The sequence below is a fragment of the Tursiops truncatus genome, chromosome 11 (genome assembly GCF_011762595.2).
Source record: "Tursiops truncatus isolate mTurTru1 chromosome 11, mTurTru1.mat.Y, whole genome shotgun sequence".
In the NCBI taxonomy this organism is placed as follows: domain Eukaryota; kingdom Metazoa; phylum Chordata; class Mammalia; order Artiodactyla; family Delphinidae; genus Tursiops; species Tursiops truncatus.
In genome coordinates, this window is record NC_047044.1 from 83,640,889 (window position 1) to 83,654,016 (window position 13,128).

Genomic DNA, 13,128 nt, shown 5'->3' on the forward strand with positions numbered 1-13,128 from the left:
AGGAGGCCAGCTCATACAGGGCCTTGCAGGCATCATATGGAAACTGGCTTTTACTCTGAGCGAGACAGAGGGTTTTGAAAAGAGGAATAACACAACACAACTTATATTTTAAAAGGATCTCTCTTGGTGCTGGTTTATAGTAGGCTGCAGGGAGCGAGGGCAGAGGCAGAAAGAGAAGATAGGACGCTATCACAGCAATCCAGGCAAGAGGCAGCAGTGACTTAGAACAGGAGGAAGTGTGGAGGGCTATGAGGTGGTTAGTTTCTTAATAAAATCTTAAGGCACTTATAAAAGGATTTAAATATCAGCTGAAATATTGATATGTGGGAGGAAAGAACTGGACTTAAGGAAGAGAGTGGTATTTCGTTTTCTACCTTTTCCTTTCCTTTTCTTCAAAGAGAGAAAAAGGAATTTCTTTAGGCTGTATTCCTAAGATAAAACAAAAGCATTAAAATAATTATAATTGTACCAGCGTACATAGGAGAAATAAAAAGTTCATTGTGCAGCCATGTAGATCCAACCTCATCATATAGGTTCTTTACTTTCATTCATAGTAATGGACTCTGCATAAATTTTTTCCTGAATTTTTTGCTTTCTGATACAGAGGTTAAGGGATATACTTTCCTAATGAAAACGATAGTGACCATAGCATTGAGAATAAGAATTAGAGCGTATTTGTAAGGCAGCTATAAGTTTCATGAGAAGTTACATTCTTGTGAGAAGGTTTCCTGCCCCATCTCATGAAGTGTTTAGAATTTCCTTCTTGTCTCTTCACTCATGCAGTCTTCATCAAGTGTTCACTCTGTACTCTTTTTGCTTCAGGCTTTGCGCAAATGGTGAGAGCAAAATCTACGTGACCCCTAACTTCACCGTATTTATGAATTTCTACCTAGGAGACAGAAACCTGTTAATTAAAGCAAAAACAAAAATAAATATAACATCATAGCATGTGGTATAGTATCAAGTAGGTAGAGGATGTTATGAGAGTGAAAAACAGGGGGCAGTTGTGCTCGTCTGGCTTAACACTTAGGATGAACACACTGAGGGCTAATTCCTGAGTTTAGTTTTGAATCTGTGGAATTTGTAGTGCCTTTGAGAATGTTGTTGGATAAATGGGTCTAAAGCTTAAAGCAAAGATCCAGGCTAGAGAAACAAATTTGTGATCACTTGGCGTACGTGTGGATGTAGGTATAGAGGGAAAGGAATAGAGTCTAAAGTGAGCCTACAACATTGTGTGACGGGAGAGAGCCATTGACAGTAACTGAGAAGCATCAGACTCAGAGGTAGGAGCAAAACAGGGAAAATGTGATGTCATAGAAGCCAAGGGAGAAAGTTCAGGATCAAGGGAAAGCGCTTGAGTATTGAATTCTGATGAAAAGTCAAGCAGTGAGGACGAGAAAACACTTCAGAATTTAAAAAATTGGAAGTGACTGGTGACTTTATTAAGAATCCTGTTAGTAGAGACCAGAATTGAATGCGTTGAGGACTCGGCAGTCAGTTTGTGAGAGGCAGAAATGACAGTGTTTACCAAGACACAAAAGCATACCAGAACCTCACTAAGGAATAGAGCATCTTACAGTACCTTGTCCTGCTCTGAACTCTTTGGCACACACCCTCCTGTTTGTGAAATATTCTCTTTCTTTTCCAAGGGCTGAACACGTCAGAGGTAGTACCTCCTTAACATACTGCCAGGAAGAGGGATTTTGGAAACTCCAGCATTTCACACTGGATTGGACCACTGTTGTTGTGTCTTAAGCTTCGTTTTCCAAAAGAAGCATAACTGTTCCTAAGTCTAAATATCTTGTCTGATCCTACTTAAGGATGAATTGCTGGTCCTGTAGGGGCGCAGGCACATCTATCTTCATAAGCTTAATCAGTGTCACATCAAACTTTGAGACACAGAACATTGGTAATTTCCCCCTGGGACTGTAATATACTCTTAAATTTTTCATGTGCCATTTCTCCGCAGATTGCAAGACAACAGCAGCAGCTTCTGCAGCAACAACACAAAATCAATTTGCTTCAGCAACAGATCCAGGTCAGAAATCATAATTTCATACGGACTTCCAATTAAGAAATAGATTTTGTTTCTCATTTTCAGGTGACCTGACTGAAATGAGCTCCAGAATAAAAGTTACTTTCAGCCTGATCATGACGTGTCACCCACGTGCCATGAGAATCTTGCACACGGTGGCTCTGTCACAGGCCCGACTGTGTCGCGATGTTTTAGGGGAGGCAAGCTGATGGTAATTTTTATCCTACACGGAAAGGAAATTATTGTAGAGAAATGTTTCATTTTCTCTATTCTTTAATGTTTAATATGTGCCTGGAAATGTTCTTAATGGGGAAGGTGCAGGGGAACCAAAGCAGAAAGGTTTTCAGTTAGACGTCGGTGGCAGGGAGAACTTTTTACAGTAGGCTCGAGAGCCACGTGTGATCAAGGTGGAAGTGAGGGAGGGTAACGATTTGGTGTTCAAGTCGAATTTCACCCTTCATACTGAGTGGAGAAACGAAGACTGAGGGCTCTATAACCTCCATATTTTTCTTCTGTGGAAATTTGCAATGATGAGAAGCAAAGCTGCCAGGGATAGCCTGTCTCTACCACTTGCTTGTGGCATGCGTTTTGCCAAAATTTGTTTCCTTTTCTGAAAATTCCCTTTCTGAAAGCACTCATTTCGTAGAGTATTTAGGAGGATTTAATGAAATCATGGATGGAGAGCTTTAGCATAGTGTCAAGGCACATAGTAAGTACTCAATACATACTTGCTATGACTAGCAAGAAGAGGACACTAGTTCATGGAGCAATGACTCCAACCTTACGGGACATCATCCATCGGAAATCAACTGTTAGTTTTGCAGTCAGCTTATCTGGGGAGAAATTCATCATTCTCTTGAAGCTGTATCTTGAGAATCCAATATATTTTATTAAGTGTAAATATAAATGACAGAAGCAAACATGTCAAAATTATTTCATCCACATGTTTATCATGTTTAGACTTATTTGCCAAAAAAGTTTATCCCATTTTATCTAACTGGGTCAGCTACACTTAATTTCTTTACTGTGGGTTATATAGCCCAGTCAAGGTTTACTCATTCTTATTCTACCTGAGATTTTAATGAGCACAGTTTCAGTGAGACAGAGAAACATCAGTGAAACGTTCCATCCAAGACTCCGTGCCTTCCTTAATTGCGAACAGCATATTTCTAATGTGATATTATCTGTCTGTCCGTATCTGGAGTGTGGTTGTTCATTCAATGGTTTAAAACTGTTTTTCGGGTTTCATGTTTAGCCTAAGCCTGCTGCCTTTGAATGTAATTTTAGTTGATGGTACGAGGTTATCTACACTTAAAATGTTTTTGATTATTGAAAACCAAAGATAATAGAATTATTATGGCAATTTCTCTTTAAAAATCAGATACAATTCCATAGTGAGTGGTGTGGTCCTTTGCAAGTCACTTCGTTTCACTGTGATTTGATGAGGGTACCAATGGTTTTAAGTGTTTATAATTTTTATGAGATTGAGATAGTCTTTTGTTAAATAGAATTGCAAAAATGTGTGTAAACCCGTATTATAAATATGTAGAAGGCTCAGTCAGCTGTGTTTTCTGACCATATAAATTGTGCAACACCTTCAGTACTTACTTGTTTTGCAATTATTCCACAGTTATGACCACTGCATTCATAATGTGGATTTAAAGCTCTGTCATAATAGCAAAATGTTGAAATTGGAGGATTTCTTGCTCCAGAGCATGGAGCATTGTACTTTATAAGGCAGAGCATTTTTTAACTGAAGTACCTTAAACTATTCTAGAAATGACATGACTATAGAAACTGTATGCCAGCGAGCTGGAGCCAAGTTTAATAACTTGCCCAAGATCACATGACTAGTTATAGGTAGAACCAGGATCAGAAGCAAAGTTTTCTGACTGTTAGTTGAAATTTTGCTGAGTATGAGAATTTTAAAAGCTTAGAATTTCTATTTGATCAAAATGTTATGCTGCTGGCCTCCACTAGTTCACAGGGTAGACCAAAAAAAAGCCAGTAGTCCCTAAAGGAAATAATGTCACACTGACAGTAATTTGGGGGAAACATTAAAAGATGCTGAGATACCATATCTGTGTATTTGTCCTCTTTTCTAGTGTTAGTACAGATAAATGATAACGACGGAGTCAAAACCCATCACGCTATTATTTAAAAAAAAAGCCTGGGAATGTTTCAGGCAAAAAATAAATACCGAGCAAGAGTGACAGTCTGAAAGGAATTAATTTTCACAGCTTCTAGTATATTCATTAACTGAAATCATAGTTCTAAAGTATATTCTAAAGTATATTTTATAAATTGTTAATTTGGAGCTGTCTAACAAACACTTAATAGTTATGAAAATCACAATATATTTAAATTAGTCTATTGAGAGATATGGGAAGCACTGATGTAGGGACATATGTAGAAACAGAAGATTAAAAACATAGAAGAGATCCTTTTTGGTCCCCACATAAATCTTTAACCATATTTCCTCTATAGAATTTTTTCTCTCCCTTTTCTTCTTTCTACTTCCTCCTTTTCTTTGTCAGCATAGGATAAGGAGGGAGAAGATTAAAAATCAAATCTGCTATAGTAGAAGGCAAATTAAATGTATAACAAATATTATTATGAAATGAATTTTTGTCAATATGTAATCAATGCTCACATAAGAATTTACCATAGATTAAATTTTCTTTGATATCTGAAAATATATAGTGTGTTTTGAATTTGATCTACTTTTTTTTCTTTCTTAAATATGGAGCCTTAAGACCTTGTAGAAAAAAACATTCCACTTACGTTATTCATCCTGATTGCATTTTTTAGATGTTTTGTGCCATTGTTCCTTTGGACCTTAGAAAACAATGCATTCTAGTTCCTCTCTTGATATAATAGTGGACTGCAGTGTTACTAGCCCACAGTTAGGGCTACATTTAAAATTTTTCTTTCAGCTATAAATACACAAGACGTTAACTTGGTTCAGATATTGGGAAAGTTATGCAATACGTTAGATGGTCTAAGCAGATCTGTGAGATGGATTAGATTGATAGGTAAGAGAGCAGAATGAATTTTCACACTTGATAGCTGTGTTAAATGACAGGAGGGTGATGTCCCCTAACATTTTCCTCATTCTTTCCTCTCTTTAAAGGAGAGGTTAATTTAGTCATCTTTATTCCATTCGAAGTATATTTCATTCAAGTTTAAAAACATATGAACAAGTTTGTACGTGTGTGTATGAACAGACATTCACATATTCTAATGACCCAGGTTACTTAAAATTTCTCTTGACCTGTTAATTCTATTTTCTTTCAACTCCAGATGAAAAGAACGGTGGTAAGTTTTACTCTGCAGTTATTTGTTGAAAGAGAAAAAAGCCATAGGAATTGGCAAATTAGCCAGTTTATTTAATTACTTAGGGTCAATTCTTTATGAACTGTTCTTATCTCTTTAAAAAGCAACCTTGGCTCTAAAATTGCATGATTCTAATTGGATTGAAAACTCAATCTACATTATTTCTTTATAAAGACTTTATAGAGTTATAGCCTTCTTCCAAGTTTATTCACATAACTCATGAGGATTAAAAGAAGAATTAAGAGAATTTTCTGTCATTCTTTACAAGATCATGAATCAGTTCATTCTACAAATAAAATCATGCATAATATCAGAAACATCCCATCTTCCCTCAAGAATTTGTCTCTTTCTTTATGAGACCCTTAATTTTAGGAACACTAAGAAGGTTTAGTCTTCCTTTTCTACTATTCAGCAATATTTTTCTTTAATGTTTTTGTTTATTGTCCTTAAAAAAAAGAACATCTTTGCACTTTTACTTACTGTATCTAGCTAACTTTTAATGCACATTAATACGTAAGATGAAATTTGTAAATATTTCAGAGAAAAATACCCTTCTAGATTTTTTGAGGGTAATCTTTTTTTTTTCTTTTACTCTATTGCTTGTGCTATAGTGCCCATCTTCAGCAGTTTTATTTCCTGACTTTTTTATAATAAGTCAGCCTGTTTCTAATACTGTTAGATGGTTTATGTTTCCAGTAACAATCCTAGACGAGTGGTTCATCTTGACCTGATTCACTGTTACCAAAACCTTTTAAAGTAAATGAATGAGTGACCTCTATTCAGCGTCCATCATGGCAACAAACTGAATGTTCCTGAAGACTCAAGTTCTCTTTTTGTCTTGAAGCTTTGTATAGGACACTGTTTCTGTAGCTTTGGGTGTGTGTTTGGGGGGGCCAGGGGAAGCATGTCCTAGTTTTAAATTTCTTACCCTTTTTCAATAATACTTAATGGAATTTAAAGTTCTTATTAGCATCTTAGAGGGTCAGTCCAACAACATGCTCTAATATGAAATTGACTTAAATATTTTTAAGGGCGAATTTAAAGATATTGTACTTCTTTTCAAATGCATAATTTCATGATTCCCATACTGGAAGCTCAGTGTTTAAACTGTCATAAGAGATGCTACATATTTGTTGCATTCCCTCTTCTGACAAACTTTTCCAACTATCGTTCATTGTGTTCTCTTGGGGGCAAAGAATTGGTATTTAATAACCCCCTGTCATTGTTTCTGATTCATAAGGTAAGCACATGCAGGACTAATAGTAGCTTTGGGTCACTGATTCTGTCTGGAGCTAAGGATTAAGCAAAGGACAAATCTCTGTTCCTTTGTATTCTTAGTTGTGCAGTGTATATTCTGTAGTATGTAGGAGAGAGCTTGATTCTTTAGGTGTTACAGGATTATATTTAACTGTATGAAACTTAAGTGTATTCAATGGTTAAACAAAAAGATAGAGAGCAGGTTCTATGGATTTAGACATACTCATGTTCAGTTTCTGCATCTTTGTACCTCATCTGCTATGTGATCTTGAGAAAATTGCTCAGTCCTTCTGAGTTTCATTATTCCCATCTATTAAATGGGAATTATAGTACCTAAGTCACACCTGGTTAGTCTGAGGATTAAATGGCATCATCCCTGGCATGTAATGAGCACACAATGGTAAAAGTTTTTGCCTAAGTCATTTGAAAAACTTTTTTCTGTTTTTCTGATGATGGACAATTTAATGAATATTTCCATAGAGGAGAATTTCTAGGAAAAAAATATATAACCTACATGGCAGTAGCCACTGAAAAGTGTAAGTTCACTCTTCCAAATTTATATGATTTTAGAACTACGGCAGATTTTTAGAAAGCCTTTATTTAGACCTATCTCTCATTTTGACATTTGTAAAGTGAAACCAAGTAAGGTTAGAAGATTTTCCCAAGGTCACATAAGTTGTTGCTTGTGGAACCATGGCTGGATTCCAAGTTCCCCAAGTCTTGGTCATTTTTATTTCACCAATATTCTGCCATTTAAGGCTTCATGGCCAAAGTTTTAAAATGAGTTTTCTTTCCCTGGGAACTTATTCCTACGAAGTAAAAATACATCTTGACTTATATACAGTTGAATGATTACGTTGCAGTCATGGGCTCAACCAATTTGTGATAAAGGTTTCATTTTATTGGAGCCAAAGTTCTCTGAGCTCATTAAGAGTTTTGGTAATTCTTGATAAATTATTATGCAGAAGGAAATCCATTGAAATATTGCATTGGAAACATAATAACGTTAAAGGTGAAATAATAGTACCTGACTGACCTGCTGATTTATGATTTCTTTCTCTGAGTGTGGTAAGTCGGAAGCATTTTACCCCCCTCAACAAGACCCCACACATATACATGAGCACAAAGAGATTGCAAAGTAACCTTGTCTCTTTAGGAAACTGGAAATGCCAAGAATAAACACCATATAATTAAGGTAGCATTTCAACCTAAGAAGGAAATGCATTAACTCCTTGAGCTCCGACTAATGTTTTTCTGTATGAAATACAATATACCACCACTGGGAGGATATAGTTCTTGACATTCAGATAGATTATTAGAGGAGAAAATATGGAGATACAAAGTACCAGCTTTCGAAATGACTTTCCTCTCTTCCTTGTACTTTCTGGAAGGAGAACTTCCTATTGAGAAGATGGGTGTCCTCTCCTAAAAGAGCGGTGATGATAACTGCAGGTCTGTCCTTTTACTCAGAGGGAGCCACTTTAAAATCCTTTAAGCATTGTTTTTTCTTTACGTACGTCTCCTGGTGATTACCTAATGATAGAATTTCAGCCATTCATATGATTTCTCTGTCTGGACAAACCTGCTTTTGTAGATAGAGATACAGATAGATTGATATGCATATATATTTTTAAATTTGTATTGATATAACACATACCTGATGGCTAAAAGAGTACAAGAGAATAATGAAAGCAACCATCCGAGCCCAGTCCTCTGTACTGTGCCCAATCTTTTCACTCAGAAAAGATTTCCTTAAAATCTGTTTTTCTTTAATAGCCTTCTAGTATTTATTATACTTCTGTATATCAAATATCATTATAGTGCCGTTTCTGACTTATCAACTTTAAATATCATTAACTTGGAAACTGGAAATTAATTCTGGTATTGCCAGTCCAGCACCCTCCCCTATACCCCTCCCTCACCTGTAATATAATGACATAAGTCATTTAAGTCCTTCCAATAGATATTCTTAAACTTTAAATAGTTAACTTACACCTCTTTTCTCAATCAACTATAAATAGTGTCTCTTAACACTTGCCTTGCCGGATGAGGATGACATCTCTCTTCTGTCACACACAGCTGCCAATTTCTGTTATCTGTGTGTTTACTCTAAATATATATAATACATGTGTGTATATATGTATGTGTAAATATACACATACACACATAGCTGTTGTGCTTTACCTGTTGGTTAATCCTAAAAACTGAAAATCAGTAGATGATTTTTAGGTTACAATATGTCTATATATTTTTCCTGCATAGTCTAAATAAGGTGCTCCGTATTTCATTTCTGTGTAGGTTTGAACTTTCCAACTGACTTTTCATTAGTCTTTCTTCCTCATATTAGTTGCCTTATTATCTCCGTAAATTCTCAAGAATAAACCAGATCTCCACAATCCGACCTTCCTTGACACCTTCTCCCTAGTCCTCTGTTCTTCTGCTTTCATTTGGTTTAGTTAGTCCTGCCGACATTCTAGGATGTCCCTTTATGGTTCTCCAGGGTCGAGAGAATCACTAGGTCCTATATTATCCTCCTTGCTTTATCTCCTTGTTTTGCTCCAGAATCACATCAAGAAACTTCCTAGAAAAAAAAAGGAGGGGCTCCTTTTTACCCCTCTACTTGATTGATAATTTGGCTGCAAATAAAATTGTAAGTTGGAAGTCATTTCCCTTCTATTTCAAATCCATCGATTCATCATCTTCTCGCATCTGTGAGAAATATGATGTTGATCTGATGTTTTTGTTGGTGTGACCAATATTTTTGCTTTCTGAAGCCTTTTAGTATCTTCTGTTTACTGCGGCATTTCACAATAAATGAAAAGTATCAGCATATATTCTGATATTTTTCATTTATTATTTTGTAAGCACCATGAATCTTTTGTTCTAAAGTTATGTTCTTTTGCTCTGGAAAATTATCTTGTCTTTTTTTTCTTGACCATTTTATCCTTTATTTTTCAGTTCTTTCTGGATCTCCTATTAGGCAGACATTGTATTTTCTGGGTTAGTAACTATGTTTCCTAATGTTCATATTTTTTGTTTCTGTTTCTTGGTTCTTATTTTTAGGGGATTGCCTAAACTTTTATCTCCTAAATTTTTTAATTGGATCTTTGAGAAATTACCTTTTTAATTTCCATGAGCAACTTCTTTTCTCTAATTCTTTTTTCAGGTTATCCTATTGTTTAATGGATCATTTCTCCTTGAATATCTCAGGGTATACATGTTTGAGGGTGTTACCAAAAAAAATTAAATTCTCACTTCCTTAAATTATCTTTTCTCTCATTTTCACCTCCTTGTTTATCTTGATGTTACTCTTTCAGCTTGAAGTTCTACTGGAATTAGAAAATGATTGGTTACCCATCCAGATTTAAGAATGAGATAAGAACAAGTAGACTGGGAGCTCTGACTATGAATGACACTTATCAACAGGTGGGCACTGCTTTAGCGAGAACAGGAAGCTGGCCATACATAACATGAATCCTGTATATGGGTACAGAAAGGTCTTTGTTCTGGGATTCCAATGATCATGCGCTAGCTATCGTAAATTTCCTTAGACTATTCAGTTTCTGTTGAAGTGGGTGTGATGTAGCTGGGGGAGAAGACGAGAGCCACTTTCAAATAATACTACTGTTTTCAACCCAGGTCTTAAACTCCTGTTCTCTCTCATATCTAGTATTCCAAGTCCTAAGACTTTCTGGTGATTCTGAGTAAAAATTAAGCCCTGTTTTCACTTAACCCCCTGCGTGTATACTCTAGTCTGTTTCACCCACTTTCATCAGCTAACACTCTACAATTGCTTTTCATCTTCCAGAACTTTGGTCATATTTCTTGCCTGTGCATGCCTTTTATTCTTAATTATCTTATGTGACATAGGCTTATAAATTATTTGTTTTTATTGTTTTAATGATGTCTCCAGAAAGAACTGAGATATATGCACATGGTCAGTCTATCTTGGAAATGTAAATCAGAACATCATTTAAAAAAAATTCTTTCTTTTTAAATAGGAGAAAATATTCAGAACAGTAAACAGTATCTGGGAACAAAGGAGTCCTCATAAAGATGATGAAAGGTGAAGGTGAAGCTCGAAGCTCCAAAACCAAAATATGCAGTTCTAAGATCTGTATAACATAGAATATATTTTTTAGTTTCTCTGGTGGGAAAATAGTGGGGACAAGGGACGTAGATATGGAGAATTTCACCATCGTTTTCCCCTTTTTGTTAAATTTGTCAAACAGTATGAGTTTATATATAATTTTAGACAATGACCTTGATATTTTAAACTTTTTAGTATCATTATTGAGACCCTAGTTGAAATAACAGCTATAGTTGATGATTCTGTTGAAGTGACGTTCACAACAGTTTTTGGAAGCTGTAATCCTGGTTCTGTAATTCATTCATCCTGACTTGGGCTCCTCAGTAAAGACATAAACAATGCATTTCAAGGAAGGAGGTCATTTCCTTTTCCTCATTTTTTTATGTGGAATCTCAGTCTTTCATGTTGTTTTCCTTTTTCTGTCATCCAGTTTCTGTGCCGTTTCTGTGTTTTTTCTTTCTCCAATCTTTGCAGTATGAGTTTTGAAGTGAACCCTGGTTTCATTTAATCCAGTGTGGTCATTATGGAATCACTGAGACTGGCCCGGAAAGCAGACCGAGAGCAGCATTTCCCATGGCTTTGCCACCTTTACTAAACATCATTACCTGTGGAAAAAGCTGAACGTTGTTCTTCACTGAGGCTCTACAGTTCATATCTTACCAGTTAACAAAGCAGAATCCATCAGTGCTTAGATGAAACCTGGGAATGTAATTATCAAATAGTGGGAAACAAAACAAAGCAAGTTATCAATAACAGGTTTGGAGAATATAGGTCAAAAGTCAATATGTTGGCCTAAATGAACTTCTTTTATTTCACCTTAATTTATACAGTTAGTGTGGTAAATAAATGTGGTAGCAGGAAGTGCTCACAGAGTCTTTAGAAAGAATTTCTGTCTCCTATCTTTGAAGAGAGTTGACAAATAGGTAGAAAATTAGATGCCAGTGAAATTAACAGTGTTAACATAAAATGAATTAATTCTACGAAGAGTAATTATATCATGAGTCAAGACATACATTCCAGACGTGCCTAGCACAGGGCAAGTTTCCTTCGAAGAGCTCTCTAGCCAGAGTACTAATTTCTACTCAAGAGTTGGTAAATTTTTATGTAATTTACAGGCAACGAGAAACTGATTGACTTTTTACTCTGTGTGTGCATGTTTATTTGGCTCTTTTCTTCAGAAAAGAAAGATTAACAGTTAAAAAACATGAGAAAGGAGAGGTAAATAGAACACAGGATACCTTTATGATACCAGAATGGTCCCCAGTTTTCCCTTGAAGCAGAAACAAAAGGAAAACTGAAGATGTTTCTTTTTCAGTGAATATTCTAGAAGTGCTTAATTCTCAGTCTTTATTATACTGGAGCTCACAGCAGCATTCAATAAAGTTGACCACTCCCACTTTCTTGTAACACTCTTTGGTTGGCCTCCAAAAGACCACAGTCTGCTTTTCTTCCCCATTCTCAGTCTCATTTGGTAGGTTCTTTCCTGTCCTTAAAAAGCTAACTTGCGTTTATTTTCCATCCTCTGACTTCTTTATCTCCACTTATTTCCTAAATGATCCCATCTAAAGTCTTTGTGTACCATCCTATGGATAATACTCCAGAATTTATCTTGAGAGCCTCTGTCTCTCACCTGGACCTCAGAGTCTAATACCCAGCTGTCTACTCAGCCTGTTTAAATGCATAACTAATATGCATCTCAAATTTCACATTTTCCAAACAGAACCTGTGATCATCTCCCCCAAACTCATTCTTTCCTGATTTATCCATCTGTGAATATGATACCACTTGCCTAGTTACTGTTGCCAAAGACCTAGGAGCTGTCTTTGTATCCTCTCACTCCCTTATGTCTCACAACTAATCCATCGGAATTGGCTTTTATCCTCAAAGTCTATCAGCTGAGCAACTTCTCCCATGATCACTCTAGTCTATGTCACCATCACTTCTCACCTAGCCTGATGTTATAGGCTCCCTAACCAAATGGGTCATCCTACTTCCTCTGTTGACCTGCTAACTAGGTTTTTCACGTAGCTGCTAGAGTAATCTTTTAAATTTAATTGTGCTGTAACCATACTCAAAATCATGTCATTTAAAATGAATTCACTCTTCTTACCTTAGTCTGTTGGGCTATACTTGATTACATCAACCTCTAACTTTCTCCCTCATTCCTTCCACGCTAGAAACCCATCTTTTCTGGTTGCCAAGAATATGCCGACAATGTTCTAGCATCAGAGCATTTGTACTTGTCATTCTTGTGGCCTGGAATGCTTTCTTCACCTCCTCCCATACCTCAGAGCCTCACTTCAGCCAGCCATCTCTTCCAGTGCCGTCCTCCTCAGGGAGGCCGTCTCTGAGAGCCGGAAGCGCTCCTGCCTCCTCCAGCTGCCTCTGAGCTCTTTTCCTGCAGACTTGT

The 13,128-nt window shown here is 36.3% G+C and overlaps 1 protein-coding gene across 2 annotated transcripts in view; it reads left to right on the top strand.

Moving 5' to 3' along the window:
* SOX5 (SRY-box transcription factor 5) overlaps positions 1-13,128 on the top strand; it is a 399,062-nt gene that overhangs the window by 194,045 nt on the left and 191,889 nt on the right. For both annotated transcript variants that reach the window (XM_073788966.1, XM_019936434.3), the window contains exon 6: positions 1,970-2,038. In XM_073788966.1, coding sequence (XP_073645067.1) covers positions 1,970-2,038 — 69 coding nt within the window. The remainder of the gene's footprint in view (positions 1-1,969; positions 2,039-13,128) is intronic.